The 22,228-nt window shown below is 23.9% G+C and overlaps 1 protein-coding gene across 5 annotated transcripts in view; it reads right to left on the bottom strand.

Moving 5' to 3' along the window:
* Window positions 1-22,228, bottom strand: part of LOC117171979 (SR-related and CTD-associated factor 4) — a 62,097-nt gene that overhangs the window by 39,042 nt on the left and 827 nt on the right. For 2 of the 5 annotated variants that reach the window (XM_033359682.1, XM_033359679.1), the window contains exons 2-6: window positions 18,519-18,647; window positions 18,139-18,433; window positions 12,906-13,063; window positions 8,411-8,842; window positions 3,908-4,137 (exon numbers count right to left, since the gene is read on the bottom strand). In XM_033359682.1, coding sequence (XP_033215573.1) covers window positions 3,908-4,137; window positions 8,411-8,842; window positions 12,906-13,063; window positions 18,139-18,433; window positions 18,519-18,647 — 1,244 coding nt within the window. The remainder of the gene's footprint in view (window positions 1-3,907; window positions 4,138-8,410; window positions 8,843-12,905; window positions 13,064-18,138; window positions 18,434-18,518; window positions 18,648-22,228) is intronic. The other 3 variants (XM_033359683.1, XM_033359681.1, XM_033359680.1) reach the window with 3 other exon arrangements.

Below are 22,228 nucleotides of genomic sequence, written 5' to 3' on the forward strand. Positions count from 1 at the left end.
TTGTTTAAACTGCATTTTGGGATAATAAGAAAATTTTTTGAAAAATTTCATTGGCACCGTCGGAAAGAGGAGATCTTAAGCAATAAAAATATATGTGTCTCATCTTTTTCTAGTGTCGAATAGTCTTAGTTATTGGCCGTTGAAAAGTGGTGTCCCGGTAGTGGCGTTTTGGCCGTTTAAGGGTTAAGTTCCAAAAATATAAATCAACCCTAACGTTTTCAATGCTCTAAATAAAAAAATCAATCAATGAACTTGAAGATTTTCAAAATTATATTATTTTGAAGTAATTTTAAGCTAGACATATTAAAAATTGAAAAATAATTTTTTTTAGCATAACAGTTCTTAAATTAGAAGTTAAATTATTTTTATTTCAAACAGTCTAGGCATTTATTATTTGTAAAAATATTAGAGTAATATTAAGAGATATTTAGAAGTTTTAAAAAGATTCAAATTAAATTTAGAACTTGAAATCATTTGAAATACTTACAGTCAAATTTAAAATAAAATTGAGAGTTTTGCAGATTTCAAACAAAAATTTTAGAATTTTTTTAAGAATTGTGAGACTACATTCTTAGGAAAATTAAAAATGATTTTTCACTTTGAAAAAGTATTGTAACAGAAAGTTTAAGACGATTTTAAGAGATTTCCAAAATTATCAACAAAAAAAACCTGTAAGATTTTCCGAATTTTTGTTTAAATTGCAGGATTTTGCAAAAATTGTAGGCAAAATTCGATTAATTTTAAAATATATTTACAAGTTTAAAAAAATGTTAACACACTTCGTTAAAATTACTTGAAATAATTTCAAGTTTTTCATTAATTTTGAATCTTTTTAAAACTTCTGCATATCTTAAAATTACTCAGATTTTTTCTACAAATAATTAATGTTCAATTGTTATTTATGCGTTAAAATATAACAATTTGACTGATAAATTAAACACTTTTTACATAGAACAATGCAAATTTTAACGTGTACTCGTCTTAAATGAACAGTCAAATATTGCTAAATATGAAATAATTATTCTTTTTCTACATTAAGAGATTTCAAATTAAATGGGATAAAAATTAAATAACTCACAATATTTTTAATTTAATAAAAAACTTTAATTACGAATATATTACGACGGATTTATTTTTAATTTGAAAATAGTAAAACGCTCGTTTACATTTTTTAATAACTAAAAAAATGAATAGAAATAATATATTAATAAATTTATTTATTAAATTTAATATAAAAAAAATAATATAAAGGAATACCGGAAACTCTGAATTAAAAATATATTATTGATAAGTAATGAAAATCTTTATTAATAAATAAAATTATCGGAATAAATGATATATTACTTTCACTTCTTATCAATACTTCCGGATTGAAACAGTTACAATATGGACATTCTCAAATTTTGAACGGAACTTCAAATACTTTTCATTTTTAATCGTTTAAATCCTCAAAACTGCACTTTAATTATTTTTAAAACTCTTAAAATTGAACTTTGGCAGATTTTTCTTCTGAAAATTTTAGAACTCTTAAAATTGAACTTTGGCAGATTTTTCTTCTGAAAACTCGTAAAATTCCCGATTTCCCGGTCCGGCGGCCACCCGGACCGGGAAACGATAAATTAATTACTAGATATTCTCAAATATTTTAACCATCAATTAATTATAATTAAATAATTAAATATGACTAAAAAATATAATTAATCATTTTCTGAATTTCTTCCTAAAGTTCATGACTTTGAATAATAACTCAAATCAATTTTTATTAACTTCAAATTCCTAATGTTTAAAGTAAAGATATTGCATTTTTAACAAGGTAAATGCTTTTTTAAAACAAAATAGTCGAATTTTCAAATAAAGAGAATAATTTTCTAACATAAAAGACGATTTTTCAACAAAATATATGAATCCTTAACCTAATAGTTGAATTTTCATTTAAAAAGATTAATTTGTTTTATTTAATAAACAATGATGAATCTTTTTCCGGAATAGATGAATTTCAAACCAAAAAAATAATTTTTTCAATCAGACGTTTACATTTGTTAACTAACGCAGGCAAAACAGTTCAATTTCTAACGTTAAAATCGGTAAATCCTAAAATTTTAAAAATCAGAAATATCTAAATAAGAAAAAATTCATTTTAAAAACGCTTTCAATTTTTAACGCTTTTAATTTTTATCTCTTTAAAACTGAATATTAACATTTTTTGTAATAAAAAATTTATATCTAAAATATATAATTTTAAAGGTTTTTCAAATTAAGCAAAGGCAGGAAAACAAAAAATGTTTCCTCCAAAAAATTGATAAAATTCCGTTCGATTTTCCGCCAAAAAGATTAATTTTGAAGAAGAAAAAACAGCTAATTTGTAACAAAATAGTACAATTTTCAACAGAAAGATGAGTTTTCAACTGAAATAATGAATCTTCAACCAAGTATAGTTAAAATTTCTACAAAGGCAGATGATTTTTTAACGAACAAAATTAATTTTCTACTAAAAAAAAATAATTTTCAACAAAATAAATGAATTTTTAACTAAAAAATATAATTGTTCAAACAAACGAAGAATGGATCCATTCACCGCTAAAAAAATTATTTTTGAACAAACAAACAAAAAAAGACAAAACGAATAGTGAACAAAAAAGGTTTGTTTTTAACAAAGAGATGAATTTTCAACCAAGAATATATTTTTTCTTCTTCTAAAAAATACTACTTTTCAACGAAATAATTAAATCCTTAACAAAAATGTAACCAAAGATTAATTTACAATAAAAGAATGCACTTTTAAACAAAATAGTTAAATTTTTTACAAAGAAGTTAATTTTCAACAAAGAAAAACGAATTTGCAAAAAACAGAGTCATCTTCAACCATACAATCGAAATTCAAAAAAAAAAAAGTTTAAACTGCAACCAAAAACTGTTGCATTATTAATCTAGTTAGTTGAATTTTTATTCCAAAAAGACGAACATACAAGAAAGTATTTAATTTTTCGAGAGATTCATTATTAACTACAAAATAGTTGGAATATTTTTATTATTAATTTTACTATGTGCCTTAAGAAACATTTATTTTTTTGAAACTTATCAGATTTCCCAAAAAGCTTCTGAATTTTTTTGTTCTGAATCCGAAAAAAATCTACATTCTGGTTTAATGATTTCGTATCATTTGAAATTAATTTTGAATTTTTTAAAAATAACTTTACTAAATATCAAACCTTGTTTTTTTAAAATATTTATAAATATTCTCTTGAAATTATTTCTTTCAAAATAAAAAATTATTTTCCCAGGATCAATATTAAATAATTGCTATTTTTCTTAATTAAAAACTTTCAAATTAAGTGGACTAAAAATCGAATATTTAAGACTAAAAAAATATGTTTGGTTCATTTTTTAACGTGAAACATATAATCGAATTTTCAAACAAAAAATAAATAAACTGAAATCAAAAACAATTTCATTTTCAACCAAGTAGTTAAATTTATAATATAAAAAAAGGCGAAATCGTTGAATTTTCCAACAAAAATTGATGAAACTTCAACCAAAAGAAAAGTGTAATTTCAAGAAAATAGTTGCATTTTTAAACAAAACAAAAAATATATGTTTCTAAAAAAAAAAAAGACGAGATAAACTCTGAATGAAAAATATAATATACAGTACACTTTTTAAACAAAAAGAATTGAATTTTAACTATAATGTAAAGCCTGGTTTATATTTTATAAAGCATTTTATCTTTTCCTAAAGGAACTTGAATTTCCATAAATACGTTACATTTTTCAAACTTGACTATTTTTATACCATCCTATTGATCACATTTTCTGAAATATTTGTGAAATTCATGTAAAATATCTGTGCATTTGTGGAAAACTTCGAAAATATTGAAATAAAAATAGAAAATCTTTTTAAATAAGCATACCTTTCCTCGACGAGAGGACTTTCAGAAGGAGGCGGAGCCTGTTGTTGTGGCGCTGGCCTGATCAGTGGCGGTGGCTGTGATGTAAAAGGAAGAGCTGGCGGATATCCTGGTGGAGGTTGGCTCAAATCCTGTGTTATAATTCCCGGATTCGAATTACCCTGGAAAACCGCTTGATTCGGCTTTACCACATCGGCAGGCTTCAAGTCGCACTCCGACGCAAACGGAAGATTCTACAACGATTGTTTATTATTATTATTATTATTATTAATTCTTCAATCTTTATTCAGAGTGTCTACTCAGAACCTGGAAAATAATTCCCTGATTTTCATTGTTACAGAGACATTCAAGAATTTTATATTTTTATTTTAAACAATTCACTCGGAGCATGTATACAATTTCACGCGTGTATTATAAATAATGTTTTTTCCAGTCTTTTTAAATATCTAGATGTGTAAAAATAGTACTATCAATATTTCAAATTAAATGATTGTTTTTTTTAACTTTAAAAAGTAACTTTGATTCAATTAATATGCTTAAATTTAGAAAGGTTTGAAATAAATAATACTAATAAAATAATTAATCATTTCTATACTTAAAATTCAGTTTAAAAAAATCAATAATCAATCAAGATGAAAAATTTTTTTTTTTTCAACTAATATGATGAATCTTCAATTGACGAAAATGAATATTTAACAAAAAAAGTGAATTGTTAAATTTTCAGTTGAAAAAATTAATTTTCAACTAGAAAAAAATAACGAAATTTCAACAAAATATTAAAAATTTCCACTGGAATCATCCAATTTTTAATACAAAAACTTTATTTTCAACCCACAAAAAAACGAGTTTTCATAGATAAATTTGCAATTAAAGAGAAGAATTTTTACTTAAAAAGCTAAATCTTAGCCCAAAAAGAATCATTCTGAACGAAAAAAATAATAGTTAATATTTCAACCAAAAAAGATCTTAATTCCAAATTAAGTATTTTTCTGTTAAGGGCATGCGACACAGTGGAATTCCTACATTACCAACCTCTTTTTTCTATTGAACAAAATTTTTTTTTGAACCATAGAACTTTTTTTGTAAATCAAATATCGAACTCAAAATTTCAGGAGAGCATTAGAAGACATTATCCTACGTTTATGTACTGCATTTGAATCGAAATTTGGCAGAAAATTTCAGAAATAATTTTTTTTTTAATTCCGATTCAAATGCAGTACATAAACGTAGAATAATGTCTTCTTATGCTCTCCTCAAATTTTGAGTTCGATATTTCATTTACCAAAAAAGTTCTATGATTCACAAAAAATTTTGTTCAATGGAAAAAAGAGGTTGGTAATGTAGGAATCCCACTGTGTCGCATGCCCTTAAAAAAATTATTTATGAGCCATGATAAATAAGAATTTTCAAAAAAATGGTTACATTTTTAATTGAAGTGATGAATTTTTAACCAGCATGATGAATCTTTATTTTAAAAAATTTTAAAATTAATTTTTAATAATAAAAAAATGTCAACTAAAGTGATAACATTTTATTATTAAAATTATAAAACTTTAATAAAAAAAAATATATATTACAAACTAGTTCAACTTTCAACCACGTAGCTAAATTTTCAAGCAAAAAAAATGGACTCTCAGCAATAAATGTATAAGTTGATATTTCAAAAAAAAACTCGAAATTTAAATAAAAAACAGGTGAATTCAACCATAAAAGACGAATTTTCAACTAAAAAAGATTGTCTAGGCGAGAGAAAGAGAGATAAATAAAAAAAAAACTGTTCAATTTTCAAGTCAAACATTGAATTTGTAATAAAATACACAAATTTTCAACAAGAGAGCAAAAAATAGAAAAATTAATTAATTTTCAAATAAAATGATGAATCTTAAACTGAAACAGTTGAATTTTCAACCAAAAAGATTAACTTTATAAATTTTCTACAAAAAAATACAAATTTCCAAAAAAATAAATTAATTTTCAAGAAAATATTTCAATTTTCAATTAAAGACGAGAAATATTCAACCAAATAATAGAAAAATGGAGTAGTTACATTTTTCGTTCAATAATTAAATTATCAACCTGACTGTAGAATTTTAAACTAAAATTATGGAATATTCAACTGAAATAATAGTTACATTTTCAATTAAAAAATTATAATTTTCAATTTAAAAATATAGAAAATTTCACAAAATTAGTTGAATTTTTGGCATCATATTCCTTTTCATCCAAAGAAAAAACAATTTTTTATACAAATAGCTTCTTTTTTAATCAAAGAAATAATTTTTAAATTAATATATTTATTATAATATATATAAATTATTATATAATAAAACGAGTTTTTAGCAAAATACGTGAATTTTCAACGAAGTAGTTAAATTTTCAATTAAAAAAGATAAGTTTTCAGACAAATTGTTGATCTTTAAATTAGAAAAGATACATTTTCAATAATTTTTAATCAAAAATGTAACAGTTAAATTTTCAACGGCAAAAAAAAACGAATTTTCAATGAATGAATTTTCAACTAAAATGCTTAATCCTTAAATGGAACAATTGATTTTTCAACGGAGATAAAGATTAATTTTCTAGAAAAAAAAGAAGAATTTTCCGCAAAGTACATAAATTTCCAAACAGTTGAATTTTCCGTTAAAAATCTAATTCTTACTAGGAAAAAAAAACGGATTTTCAGTAAAATAGTTAAATATTCTACCGAAATAGTTACAATTTTAGTCAAAAAAAAAAAAAGATTTTCAACATTGTAGATACATTTTCAAAAACGAGATGAATCTTTGAATAAAAAAATTAATTTTTCACAAAAGAGTTTAATTTTCAACCAAGTTATTTTAATTTCCTACTTAAAAAATGAATTTTCAACTAAAATGATAATTATTCAACTGGAATACATGAATTTTTAACCAAAAAGAAGAATTTTTAAACAAGGAGATTAAATTTCAAAGAAAAAGATCATTTTCTACAAAAAAAATAGAGTTTTTAGCAAAATACGTGTATTTTCAACGAAATGGTTAAATTTTCAATAAAAAAATAAAAATTTTCAGCCAAATTGTTGAATTTCAAACTAGAAAAGATCAATTTTCAACCAAAAATGTAACAGTTAAATTTTCGACAACAAAAAACAAACGAATTTTTAATAAAATAGTTAAATTTTCAAGCAGTGCTGAATTTTCAACTAAAATGCTGAATTTGTAAACGAAACAGTTAAATTTTTAACTGAGAAAGATACATTTTTAACTAAAAATTGAATAGTTAAAATAGCAGCTATCAGATCCGGAATTTTAATACTTTTCAAAAATTTCCTGTTTCCAAAAAGAATTCGAATTTTTGTAAAATTCCTTGTTTCAATTTATAATTTTGATTTTTTTCCTGTTCCAATTCAGAATTTTGTTCCTTTTCTAAAATTAGCAGTGCTAGCTCGGAATTTGTTAAAATTTGAAATTCCCAGTTATTATTCTGAATTATGTTATGTTAAATTATTTAAATTTTAAATAGTTGAAAAATCCTTAAAATGCTTCGAAATTCTATTTCAAGATCTTGAAACATCTACATGTTGTTTCGAATTTTATCAAATTCAAAAATATTAAAAGTTTTTCACAACTTCTAAATATCTTTTAGAATTATTCGAATTTCAAATCATTTTCAATTTTTCTAGCAATCTTAACAAATGTTATTAATAAAAGGCTTCTAAATTTCATGTTCGAAATCTGGCAAAATCTATATTTGGTTTCAAATCAGGCCGTGGAATATTTACACCGAAATTTTGGTAATTTCGTCTATGAATTAAATTTTTTTTAAACAGAACAATTAAAATTGTAATTTTCAAAATCTTTTTTTTTTGTACCGTTTTGAGTATTTTATTTATAATTACTGATTTTAAATGTACAATCAGATATTTCTAAATATTAAGTATTTGTCCTTTTTTTAAATTGAAAAATTTAAAATCACGTGGTTTAGGAATGGAATGTTTACACTTGCTCAACACTTTCCAATTAAAATTAATTAATTAATTTTAAACGTCAAAATCTAGAAGTTCTAAAACTATGAATTGATGCCGAATCGTTTTGTACAATCAATTATTATTTATTTTTAATATTTTTACGTGAAATTAAAAATTTAAAATCGTTAATTAATTCACCTTCACAGTTGATCAACTAAAAATGTTTGCTATAAAAAATCTTCGGTTTTAAACGTTTCTAATTTTTTAATCTTTAAAACTCCATTTTGAAATTCTTTTAATTCAAATACGCATTCTAAACTGAATGATATCATAATTGAAAAACATCACAATTTAACTATTTTTTTTAAAAAACGGTTGAAATCTTGGACGGATTTTTTTTTCTAAAAATTTGTAAAACTCCCTGTCAAAAAATAAATTCACGATCATTTCCCGATTTTTAAATTAAGCTCCGGGTCAATTAGCCCCGTTATTAAATCTAAAAACAATTTTCAAAACAAAAAACGCAAGGAATATTGAAAAAACAAGTAAGATTGACTCACGGGTACAGTTTGGGCAAGATGCTTATCAAATTCCTCCTCCTGCTGCTTCATCAGCTGCAACTTTCGCACCTTTTCCTCCATTTCCTGCTGCGACTGTCCCGTTCCCTGCATAGTTTGTTGCAGGGTCTGCAATTGCCTCAACACTTCCGGATTCGTCAGCAAAAGTCCCAAGCTCTCAAGACTGCCCGTTGTCGACACAGTGTTGTGCTGATTGATATTGGGATTGACAGCGGGCGAACTGCTCGTGACAACCACATCGTCATCCTCCTCCTCGCCATAATCGAAATCTAAAAGTTTCTTGTCGAATTTCACGGAACTCTGAGCCTCGTTTGCAGCCTCCTGCTTTTTCAGCAACAGTTGTTGGAGATGTTGCAGTTGATCGAGGAAGTTTACGTCCACTTGATTTGAGCCTGACTGACCCTGTAAATTTTCCTGTATATTTAAAAACCAAATATAGTAACCAACGAACTAGCATCAAAAGCGAACTATAAAATAAGACAGTCACAGTGCACAGATTAGGGGCCGTCCGTAAATAATTTTTTAATAGAAAACTACCAGGTAGTTGAGTTCTCAGACAACAAAGATAAATTCTTAAGAAAAAATGAAATTGTTGATGTTTCAAACAAACAAGATTTTTATTTTTAATGAAAAAGATGAGTTAACAAAAGAATTGAACTTTCAAAAAATAATTTAAATTTTTCATTATATAATTAAAGTTTCAACAAATTAGTTAAATTAAAAAAAAGCAGAAAAAAAACATTGTAACAAAATAGTTGAATTTTCAACCAAATAATTAAAGTTTCAACAAATAAGTTGCATTCTTCAACAAATAGCTAAATTTTGACCCTAAAAAGATTAATTTTTTCCCAAAACACATTAACAAAATAGTAGAATTTTCAACAAAATAATGAACTTTTTAACCAATTTTGAATTATTTTCTAACGAAAAATTTAATAATTAATATTTAACAAAATAAGATTTTAATTTTAAACTGAAACAAAAGAAAAATGAATTTTCGACAAAACTAGAAGTTGCTACCAAAAAAGATATAAGACAGAGTAGTTGAATTTTCTACAAAGAGTGAAAATTTCAATAAAATAATTAAAGTTTCAATAAATTAATTGAAATTTTAACCTCAAAAGATAAATTCCAACCAGAAAGATTAATTTTTTCCCAAAAAACGATCAAAATAGTTAAATTTTCAACCAAATAATTAATTTTTTTACAAAATGGGTAAATTTGTCGCTAAGTAGTTGAGTTCTTAAACAAAAAAGATTAGTTTCTAACCAAAAATGTAATTGTTAATATTTCAACAAAAAAATATTTTAATTGTTAACCAAAACGAAAGGAAGATGAATTTTCAACTAGGTTGGATTTTCAACAAATTAATTAAATTTTCAATAAAATAATTAAATATTCAACAAAATACTTGCATTTCTAAACAAATAGCTGAATTTTAACCTAAAAAAATCAATTTCCACCAATAAATATTCATCTTTGCCTAAAAAACACTTCGAAAAAATAGTGGAATTTTCAACAAAATAATTAATTTTTTAAACAAATAGTTGAGTTCTCAAACAAAAAGATTAATTTTTAACAAAAAAATTTGATTGCTAATATTTCAACCAAACAAGATTTTAATTTTAAATCGAAAGGAAGGATGAATTTGTATCAAAAGTGGAATTTGCTACAAAAAAATAAGTACTTTATAGTATAATTTTTTTAACAAATGATTTAAATTTTCAATAATATAATTAAGGTTTCAACTAACTAGTTGCAATTTTAAACAAATAACGGAATATTTAACCTACAATGCTAAATTTCCAACCAAAAAGATTCATTTTTCCCTAAAAACACTTCAATAAAATAGTTGAAGTTTCAACAAAATAATTAATTTTTTAACAAAATGGTTGAATTAGTTACCAAGTACCTAAATTTTTAACCAAGTAGTTGATTTTTTAGACAAAGAAAATGAATTTTCAATCCAAAAGGAAGAATTTTCAACAAAATAATTAATTTTTAAACAAAATAGTTGAATTTTTAACCAAGCAATTGAGTTCTTATAAAAAAATGATCATTTCTCAATTCAATATGTAATTATTGATTTTTCTACCGTACCAGATTTTAATTTGAAATCAAAGAGATAAAGATGAGATGTCTACCAAGAAACAGGACTTTTCTATGATAAAGAATGAATTTTCAATTCAAAAGGACGAATTCTCAACAGAATAGTTAAATTTTCAATAATATAATTAAATTTTCAACAGATTACTTGAATTTTCTAACAAATGGCTAAATTTGTAACTTACGAAGATTAATTTTCTACCAAAAAAACGAATGTTCAACCAAATACATGAATTTTCTACGAAATAATTGAACATTCAACCCAATAATATGAACTTTCAACAAAAACATGAATTTCTAAGCTAAAAACTAATTTTCAACAAAATAGTTTCTTTTTCAAGCCAAAAAGACGAATTTTTTTAGAAGAGAGTTGAACTTTAAACCCGAACGTCGATTTTTTTTCTTCCAAAAAACACGAAAGTTTAAGAAAACAGTTAATTCTTCAAATTAAAAAGATAAATTTTATACCAAAAATGGAATATTTAAAATTTCAGTTAAAGAAATGAATTTTCAACTGAAAAAAACGAATTAAAAAAAAAATAGTTACATTTTAGACCAAACTAATGAATTTTGAACTAAAATTATGAATCTGTAACTGTAATTGTTGAAATGACAATAAAAAAAAATTCATTTTCAATCAGAAATGAAACAAACTAGTTCCATTTTCAAACAAAAAATTAATTTTTATCATATGATTTTAACCTTCAACCAAGTATTTGAATTATTTTAATCTTTAATCTTTAACTTGTACAGTTGAATTTTCAACGGAAAAAAAGATCAATTTCAAATAAAAAACGAAATGGGTTAATTTTCAGTTAAAAAATTAGTTTTCAATCAACAAAAAACAACGAATTTTCAATAAAATAGTTAAATTTGCAACCAAAGTAATGAATTCTCAGCTAAAATGATGAATTTTAACTAGAATAGTTGAATTTTTAACTGAAAAAAATCAATCTGCAACTAGAAATTGAATAGTTAAAACTTTTTGTTTAAAAATTAATGTTTAACTATAAAAAAAACGAATGTCTCAAGAAAACAGTTAAATTTTAAACCAGAGATGAATTTTCAATAGAAATTATGAATCTTCAAGAACAAAAATGAATTTTAAACAAAAAGATTAATTTTCAACTAAAATTCTGAATCTTTGTTCGGAATAGTGGAATTTTTAACTAGAAATATGAATTTTCAACAAAGAATTTTAATTCCAGTTAATTATGTACAAAAACACGAATTTTTATAAAAATACATTAATGTTCAACAAAATTGGTAAAATTTCAACTAAAATTATGAATCATCAAAAACAAAAAGAATACTGAACAAAAGAGTAAAGTATCAAACTAAATAATTATAATTAATGTTGATTTTTTTCTCTGTACATGGTTTTAAACCAATATTTTTTAAAATATGGATTAAAGAACATGTAATAAGAAAAAACTTACATTAATTATAAATACTTGTAAAGGTCTGGTCAACTCCGTGACCCAAAACAAAAAAATAAATAAAGTTGGAATATAAATTTTTCATCAAAAAGACAAATTAAAAAAAAAATCAAACCAAAAAAGACACTAATTTTGAATAAATTCGTTAAATTTGTAACCAAACAGATGAATCTTCAACAACAAAAAAATGCATTTTTAACCAAGCAGTTCAATTTTCATCAAAGTAGTTGATTTATTAGCCAAAAAAAAATTACTTAAAATAAATGCATTTGCAACAAAATAATTAGAATTTCAACAAAATAGTCGATTTTTTTTAAACAAAAGAGATGAATTTCAAAGCAGAAATATAATTTCGTAGAGTTTTCACCCAAAAAGAATAATAAACTTTCTAGAAAAGATTGTAAAAAAAGAGGTTTCTATAAACGTAGTTTACGGACGACTCCTTAAATTCTACGAATAAACGGTGCAATTCTTTAGCAAGCCATTCTACTGTGCAAACAATAAAAGCGGTAACTACTTATTAATTATTTAAAACAAAAATAATAATAATAATATACTATTATTTTTCATAGACGTATGTCCAAACTACAAGGTTTCTCATTAAAAAGGTCAGAAAAGATCGCCTAAAACTTTTATTATTCATACAAAAAGTAGTTACCAAATTTTTTTTGTCAAAAGGCAATAAAGGACAATTGGACAAGCATCATTGACACATTAACAATACTACACTAAAAATACAAGAAACACAGACCTCACAGTTTCGAAAAGTTAAGAAAAACTTGTCAAGAAAGGCAACTTTTTCACCAAATTTTAACCTGTGAGGCCTGAGAAAAATTAATTTTTTTTTTTAATAAGATACTTTTTAAAGAACCTGGACACTCTGAAGTTTAAAGTATGCTTTCGAAGAAAAAAAAATAGACAAAAACACTAACCAAAAGCTTATGAGCGTTTACCATATTGGCAGTTTCCATTTTTGTTTGAGCCAGCCAAGCTGGATCGATGGTCTTGGTGCTTGAGAACATTTTTGGATCCTTCGGAGGATTTTTTACAGGCGGCGATGCTTTCGCGTTCACAGTAGCAGGATTCACTCCTGAAAATGTAAAAAAAAATTGTAATAAAACAAAAATACAAAGGAATAAAGGGAAAGAAAAAAAAAAAGAATTTTCTGGCATCTAATATAATAATAATTTATTATTATTGCTGCCACATTTATATTTATTATTTGAATAAAATAATAGTCCTGCCAAATGTTTTGTTATTTTTTTCCTCTAAAATATCAATTTTTTGTTATCAAACAAACAAGATTATTTATTAAACTAATTTCTTTTATTAAAAAAGACTTCTATTTATAAATGTTGTGCTTTTCATATTTGGCTTCCGTTTATGATTTTACAACTTTGATGAACTTCATAAAATACTAATAGCTATAATAAAACATCCTCGTACAGTAATAATTTTTTCTGACAACACTGCAATAAAATTCTAATCCACAGTCAACATTTTCTTAAGCATTTTTTTTTTCTTCTAATTTTTGGGATCAACGAATTTTCAACAAAACAGATAATTTTGTCAACCAGAGATGGATTTTTAAACAGCAATGATGAAAGTTCAATCAAAAAATGATTTTTTAAGCAAATTGTTGAACTTGAAACCAAGTATGGTTGAATTTTTAACAAAAATATACTAATTTTTAAGAAAATAGATTAATTTTTAACAAAATAAGACTAATTTTTGACAAAATAGTTAATTTTTTAACTACAGAGATTAATTTTTTTTAAACAAAATAGATGAATTTTCAGATAAATGTTTGATCTTTCAACTAAAAAAGATTAATTTTCAACCAAAAATAAAAACTTCCAGTTAAAAAGATTAATATTCAACCAGAAAAAGATGCAACCAGAGATGGATTTTTAAACAGCAATGATGAAAGTTCAATCAAAAAATGATTTTTTAAGCAAATTGTTGAACTTCAAACCAAATATGAATGAATTTTCAACAAATAAAATTAATTTTTAAACAATCCATAATTTAACCAATATTGAATTTTAATTAAAAAAGATAAACTTTCAACAAAATGATGAATTTTTAATTGAACTGATAAATCTCCAACCGAAACAGTTAATTTCTTGCACAAGAGATGAGTTTACAAACAAAATAGTTATATTTTTAACTTAAACATTTCTATTTTCAACCTCCAAATATGAAATTATAATGCGAAAAGATAAATGTTTAACAAAAAAGTTAAATTTTTCATAAAATTTTCAACCCAAAAGGACGAAACATTACAAAACAGCTTTCTTTTTAATAGGCTATTTAAAATTTTAAACAAAATTCATGGATCTTCATATAAAAAATGAATTTTTAGAAAAGTAGTTCAAGTTTCAATCAAATAGTTTTGCTTTTAATGAAGATGAATTTTCTAACAAAAAAAGATGAAGTTACAATAAAATACATAAATTATCAACCAAATTGTTGAAATTTCAATTTAAAAAGATTAATTATCAAACAATCATGGAATAGTAAAGTGAAAAAATTAATTTTCAACAAAAAAAGAATGAATTTTCAAAATTAAATTTGAATTTTTAATCAAATAGTTTAATTTTAAAACCAAAAATTTGATTTTTTAGAAGACAGTTACATTTTAAAGTTGTTTAATTTTCAACCAAAAAAGGTGAATTTTCAGCAACAAAAAATACTTTTCTACGAAAAAAAAATTCATTCTGGACCGAAAAGAACGAACAAAAATATAATAGGCTTTTTAACCAAAAAGAATTAAGATTCAACGCGTAATAGTGAGTAATAAAATCTGAATTTATAAAACAAGATCCTCCTTAATGTTACAGATAATAATTTCTTTCTTTTTCGCATTTTGTCATTCATGGATCCTTCAAATTGTCAACAAAAAAAAACTTTAACTAAAAATGTAATATAAAAAAAATCTAGATAAAAAAGTTAAATTTTCAACAATAAAGTTTAATTTTCAAAAAAAAAGAAGTGAATTTTCAACGAAAAATTAAATAGATGCTATTCCAATAAAAAAATATTTTAATATTAAATAAAAAATATTTGGATTTAAAATAAAAAGACAAATTTCAAATAACATACTTAATTTTGAAGTTCAAAAATTAATTTAAAAAAAAAATCCATAAAATAGTTAAATTTTCATCGAAAGAAATGAATTTGAAACTAAAAAAAATAATAATTTGTAACAAAAAATGAAATAGTTTAATTTTCAGTTAAAAAAATAGTTTTTAACGAAAAAAGGAGGTTTCATCAAAATACTTCAATATTCAATTTTTTAAATAAATTAGTTAATTTTTTAACTAAAATAAATGAATTTTTGAACAAAAATAAATAAATTGGCAAACAACAAGAATAATTTTCTTTAAAAAAAATAAATTTTGAAGTGAACCAAAGGAGACACATTTTTAATCAAATACATAAATTTTCATTCAAATGGTTAATTTTTAAACTTAAAGAGGCAAATTTTTAACAAAAAATTGCAAATTAAATTCTCAGTTAATCAATTCTAACGAAAAAAACGTATTTTCACAAAAATTCTTTATTTTAAACCAAAGAAATGAATCTTCAGAAAACAACATATAGTGTTTATCTCTTTTATTATAAACATTTCATCTTTATTGGACAAAAATGCAACTTTTTTGTTAAAAATTCAACTATTTCCTTGAAAATTGAACTCTTTTTTTGAAAATTTGTCTTTTTGATTTAAAAATTCGCCTGTTTTACTATAATTTTCATTTTCCTTGGACAAAAATTCAACTCTTTGATTGAAAACTTAACAATCTTGTTAAAAAATTACACTTTTTGGTGAAAAACTTGAAAAGTGAGCAGAAAATGGACTGATTGTTTGCAATTCTTATTTTGGTGTTGGAAAGTGAACTGGAATCTTCTTTGGATATAAATTCAACTATTTTTTTTTAAAGATTTTTTTTTAATCATCTGTTTTAGAAGAAATTTCATCTTTCTTGAAGAAAAATGTAACTGTCCGGTTAAAAATTCAACTCTTCTTTAAAAATTTGTCTTTTTTATTTTAAAATTCACTTGCTTTGGGAAAAAATTAAATCTGTTTTGGAGAAAAATGGAACTTGTTTAGGATAAAATTCAACAATTTTGGTTGAAAGTAATATTTTTTGGTTAAAAATTTAACGATTTCGTAGAAAATGTACTTGTTTAAATTTAATATTCTCGTATTAAAAAGAGAACTGGAATCTTTAATAGATACAAATTCATTAATTTTTAAAAATAAAAAATGCATCTGTTTTAAGAGAAATTTCATCTTTCTGGGATAAAAATGAAAAAGTTTTGTTGAAAATTTAACTATTTGGAAGAAAATGTACTTTCCGTTTAAAATTTATATTTAGGTGTTGAAAAATGAACTGAAATTTCATATAAATTTATGTTTTCTTCAAGCAATTGATATTCTGATCTTGAAAATTAAACTGAAATATTTTCGGCTAAAAATTGAACTATTAAAATTTTTTTTAAATTCATCTGTTTTATGAGAAATTTCACCTTTTTTTCGATAAACTTGCAACTATTTGGTAGATGATTAAACAATTATGTTAAAATTTCATCCTTTTTGATTAAAAAGTCGTCTTTTTGAATACGAATGTTTATCTTTTTTATTTTAAAATTCACTTGCTTTGGAAAAAATTAAATTCTTTTTTGGAGATAAATGGATATTGTTTAGAATAAAATTCAACAATTTTGGTTAGAAGTAACACTTTTTGGTCAAAAAGTCTGCTGTTTTGTTGAAAATTTAACGATTTCGTAGAAAATGTACTTTCCGTTTGAAATTTATATTTAGGTGTTAAAAATTGAACTGAAATGTCGAATAAATTTATTTTTTCGTCAAAAAATTCATATTTTGATCTTGAAAATTAAACTGAAATCTGTTTTGGCTAAAAATTCAACTATTAAAAAAGAAATTCAAATAAAAATTCATCTGTTTTAAGAGAAATTTCATCTTTTTTGGATAAAAATGCAACTATTTGGTAGAGAATTCAATAATCATGTTAAAAATTCAACCTTTTTGGTTAAAAATCCGTTTTTAATTAATTTATTTTTTTTATTTAAAAATCTGTCAAATCTGTTTTAGTAGAAATTACATTTTTTTACGAAAATTCCACTTTAAACAAAATTTTTTGCTTGAATGTTCAACTATTTTGTTTGAAAAATTTGGTTGAATCGGTTTGTTAAGAAACCATTTTTTTAAACATTTATATTTTTAGTTGAAAATTCATCTCCCAGGTTGAAAGTTTAACTACTTTATTAAAAATTAAACTTTTTAAATTGAAAATTCGCCAACTTGGGTAAAGGTTAAACTGCATCGATGAAAATGTATGTTTCTGTTGTTTATTAAAAAGTGAACTTTTTTCAGTGGAAAAGCCTTTTTTTAATTAATTTTTTTAACGGAAAATGTAATTTTACCATTTTTTTAATATTGACTTTTTTATTAGAAACTTCTCCCTTTTTCCGTAAAAAAAGTAATTTTCTTGGTTCGAAATTTCATTTTTGTTGGGTTAAAATGCATCAGTTTCTAGGAAAATTAATTATTTGCCAGTCATATTTTTGGGTTGAAAATTCAATTTTTGTAAAGAAAATCTGTCTTTTGACTTTAAAATTCAACAATTTTGATCAATTTTTATTTATTTCTTGAGTGAAAAATCTTTATTTCTTGAAAATTCTTATTTTTCGTTTTAAAATTCTTGCTTGCGTGTATAAATTTCATCTTTTTAAATTGAAATATAAACTATGACACTTTTTTGTTGGGAATTTATATTTTTTTGGTTGAAACTTCAACTATTATTAAACAAAATTTAACAATTTTGTTTGAAAATTCAAGTATTTTATTAAAAACTCACACCCTATATAGTAGAATATACATTTTTTGTTTAAAATCAATTAATAAATTTTGAAAAAAAAAGTAATTTGTATCTCAAATACTGTCTTATTCCGTTTATAAAAGATTCGACATTAAAAGTATTACCAGATAAAAATGCTGGCATTTGAATAATAGTGATCAAGGAAAACGAAAAATTAGTAAAGGAAAAATCAGTGAATTTTGAAAACTATCAAATTATAAATGATATTATAAAATTAAAAAAAGTATCGCCTTGGCGGCGATTCTTGAATAATATTTACCGTTGGTATTATTGACTGGCTGTTCTTTGTGAATCGGGTGATTAGGATCGACTAAATCAAAGAGAGGCTGGATGACTTCCGGTGGAAAGACTGCGTTCTTCTGCCAGAGATTCAAGACCCGGATGACCTTGCTCTTGTCTTCAGGCGGACACTTGAGCAAATTCAAAAATGTCATCTGCATATTCTTGGCGAATCGCGGAGCGAAAACGTCCTTCTCGACTCCGAATTGGTGCCTCGATTGACGAACAATCGAATCGATGACGTAGAGGCCCGGAACTTTGTACTCGGGCTTGCACTAGAGAGAAAATTAGATTAAATTACAAGAAAATTTATTCTAAACGTTCAATAATGGAAAAAAGAAGTTGTTGAGTTGAACTTACTTTCTGTATGAATTTCTCCACACTCTGGACAACATGTTTGTAGAATTTGATGGCTTTTATCGCTCCCCGAGTGAGCGAGTTCATCTTCGCCTTCGATATCGGTGGCTTGACATCGTACAGCGCAGAAAGCTGCAAAATTCGTTGAAATTTTCAATTTAAAAGTTCTTGGTGTAATAAATGTAGAATTTTCAGGTCTGCTAGGGACTAATGTAGTTGAAAAAAAGTGGGAAAAGTTACTAATATCAACTAAAAGTGACAACTGTTCCAATAAATTGCAAATTTAATGTTCGGACAAATTGTAATAAATTTTATTTTAAGGGCAAGTGACACAGCTAAATACCTATATTACCGACCTCACTTTTTCAGTCCACTGAATGTTTTTTCGAACCTAAGAACTTTTTTTGTAAATAAAATATCGAGCTGAAACTTTGGAAGATGTATTAGAGTACAATAAAGTACGTTTAGGTACTGCATTTTGGTGGGAACTTCACTGAAAATTATTTTTCTTTTTTCTGAACCTCGACATTTTTTGAACGTTCGAACTTTTTTTATACTTAAAATATCGGTCTCAAACTTTAAGAAATGCAAAAGCCGAAAGAAAGCTACGTTAAAGTACAAAGCTTAATAATAATAGATGTAAAAAAAAATATTTCAACAATCAATTCCAACGGCATCAGCCGGTAACGTTGTACACGAAAATACGAACTCTCTAGAGCCTCGTCTAGTGGCCGCCAGGTTTCGTATTTTCGTGTACAACGTTACCGGCCAAATAAAATAAATGTCCAAAAAAAAAAGGAGAATAATTTTCGACAAAATAGATGGTTTCTCAAATAAATAGTTTAATTTTTTAATAAAAAAATACATTTTCAAGTAAAAAAATTAATCTGTAACTAAATAAAATAGTTTAAATTTTCAGTTAAAACCATACATTTACAAAAAATATGAATTTTTAACTAAAATGAATCTTTAACAAAAAAAATTATTTTTTGATCAAACAGTTCAAGTTTCATCCAAACTAGATTATTAATTTAGAAGCTAAAAGTTTCATTTTTTAAACAAAAAACTTGACATTTTTATCAAGAGATGAATTCTTAACCAAATAGTCGAATTATCAACTAAAAACATTAATTTTCGAAGATAAATTTTTTGCCGAAAAATTAGCATTTTCAACCCAACAGTGGAATTTTCAATTTAAAAAATATGAATTTTAAACCAAGAAAGACGAATTTTCTATCAGAAATGATAAATTTTCAATCCGAAAAGACAAATTTCAACAAAACAATGTAATTTTCAAACAAGAGGTCGAAATCATAATTATAATATTAAACTGCAACGAAAAACAGTTGCATTTTCAACCAATCAGTTTAATTATCATGCAAAAAACGATGATTTCCCTACAAAAAAAAGATAAATTTATCATCCAAAAATACCAATTTTCTATCAAAACAGTTGAATTATCGACAAAAATATAATTTTGTAACAAATTAGTCTGTTTTTCAATAACATAATTAAATTTTCAAGCAAATATTTCAATTTATAACCCGAAAAAGATCAATTCTGTACCAAAAATATAACAGTAGACTTTTCAACAAAAAATAATAAACTATAAAAAATTTTCATTTTTAACAAAACAGTTAAATTTTCAATAAAGAAAGATAACTTCTAATACAAAATAGGACTTTTTTTTATTCAAGAAGACAAATGTTCAACAAGACACGTATATTTTTTACCAAAAAATTGGATTTTTTGACAACAAAATGTAATTTTCAATTAAATAATTAAATTTTTGAACAAAAAATATTAATTCGGAACCAAAAAAATGATGGTAGACTTTTTTTGAACAAAAAGAATGAAGTTTTAACTGAATACTTTAATTTTCAACCAAATGGACAAAAATTTTTAAACCAACAAAATTTAGTTGAATTTTAAACCAAGAAACATGATTTTTTCAAACAAAAAAGTGTAATTTTTATTCAAATAATACAATTTCTAACCAATAAATATGAATTCTGAACCAACAAAATAAACTTCCAACGAGAAAGTTGGTTTTTCAAACAAATGGGCCAAATTTTGATCCAACAAAAATTGAACTGAAATAAAAAAGTTGAATTTTCCCTAAAAAAAACCTTCATTTTCAACAAAAAAAAATTTATTTTTCTATCAAAATAAAAGACATTTGTATTCCAAAGGACAAATTTTCAACAATATATGTGAATTTTCAACCAAAAAATAATAACTTCAATAAAATGGTTCAATTTCAATTATATAATTAATTTTTTAACTAAAAAGAATGAACTTTCAACAAACAAAAAAAATTGAAATTTTAACTAGATAGTTGAATTTTCGACACAAAAATATGATTTTTTAAGAAAATAGTGGAATTTTTAGCATGAACGACGAAATTTAAAACCCAAAAAATTAAACTGCAACAAAACAGTTGAATTTTCGACCCAAAAATACGATTTTTGTAAAACAAAATAGATTAATTTTCAAATAAATATTTTTTTTTTTTAAATCAAGAATGATCAATTCTGAACCAAAAATAATAAACTTTCAAAGAAAAAGTTGGATTGTAAAGCAAATGGACGCTATTTTGAACCAACAAAAATTAATCTGCAAAAAAAGTGAAATTCTCAAGACAAAAAAAAACAATTTTTTTTAAAAGACATAAATTTTCACTAAAAAAAGTAATTTTCTATCAAAAAAGAGGCATTTTTCATTCAAAAAACAAAACAAACAAAAAAAACAACTTCCAACAAAAAAGTTGAAATTTTAACTAAATAGTTGAATTTTCGACTCAAAAATATAATTTCTTAAAGAAAATAGTCGAATGTTTCAGCCAGATGGACGAGATTTTAAATCCAAGAAAATTAAACTGCAACAAATCAGTCGAATTTTCGACAAAAAAAAAAGATTTTTTAAATCAAGAATGATGAATTCTGATCCAAAAATAAAAAACTTCCAAAGAAAAAGTTGGATTTTCAACATGTGAATTTTCGACCAAAAATAGAACTTTTCAATAAAATAGTTGAATTTTCAATGAAATAATTAAATTTTTAACAAAAAAAAAAAAAAAGATTAATTCGGAATTAAAAATATAATAGTAGACTCTTCAGCCAAAAAGAATAAACTTTGAACAAAATAGTTGAATTTTGAACCAAATAATACAATTTTTAAAAAAGAAAGATGAATTCTGAACCTAGTATAATTAACTCTCACAGAAAAAGTTGAATTTTCAACCAAATGGTCGAAATTTTGAAGTAAAAAATTAAACTGCAATCACAGATATTTTAATATTTAAAAAAGCGCATTTTTTTAGAAAACAGTTAAATTTTCACTAAAAAAGGTAATTTTCAACAAGGATTACTTGTCTACCAAAAAAATATGTTTTTTTTTTACAAAAAAGTTTTGCTTTCATACAAAAAGGATGAGTTTTTAACAAAATTGTTGAATTTTCAGAAAAATAATAAAACATTCAATCAAAAACGTGAAATTTCAACCAAAAATATAATCGCAGACTTTTCAATTAACAAGAATAAACTCTCAACGAAAAATAATTTGATTTTCTTTTTCATTTATATTAATTCAGTTTGCATTTAGGCAAAAAAACTAAGAAAAATAACTTTCTTGAAAGTAACGAAAAGAATTCTTTAAAAAGAGGAAAAGAGTGTGAAGTCTGATGTTGAATAGCATTTTCATACCATAGATTG

The sequence above is a fragment of the Belonocnema kinseyi genome, chromosome 4, assembly GCF_010883055.1.
Source record: "Belonocnema kinseyi isolate 2016_QV_RU_SX_M_011 chromosome 4, B_treatae_v1, whole genome shotgun sequence".
Classification (NCBI taxonomy): domain Eukaryota; kingdom Metazoa; phylum Arthropoda; class Insecta; order Hymenoptera; family Cynipidae; genus Belonocnema; species Belonocnema kinseyi.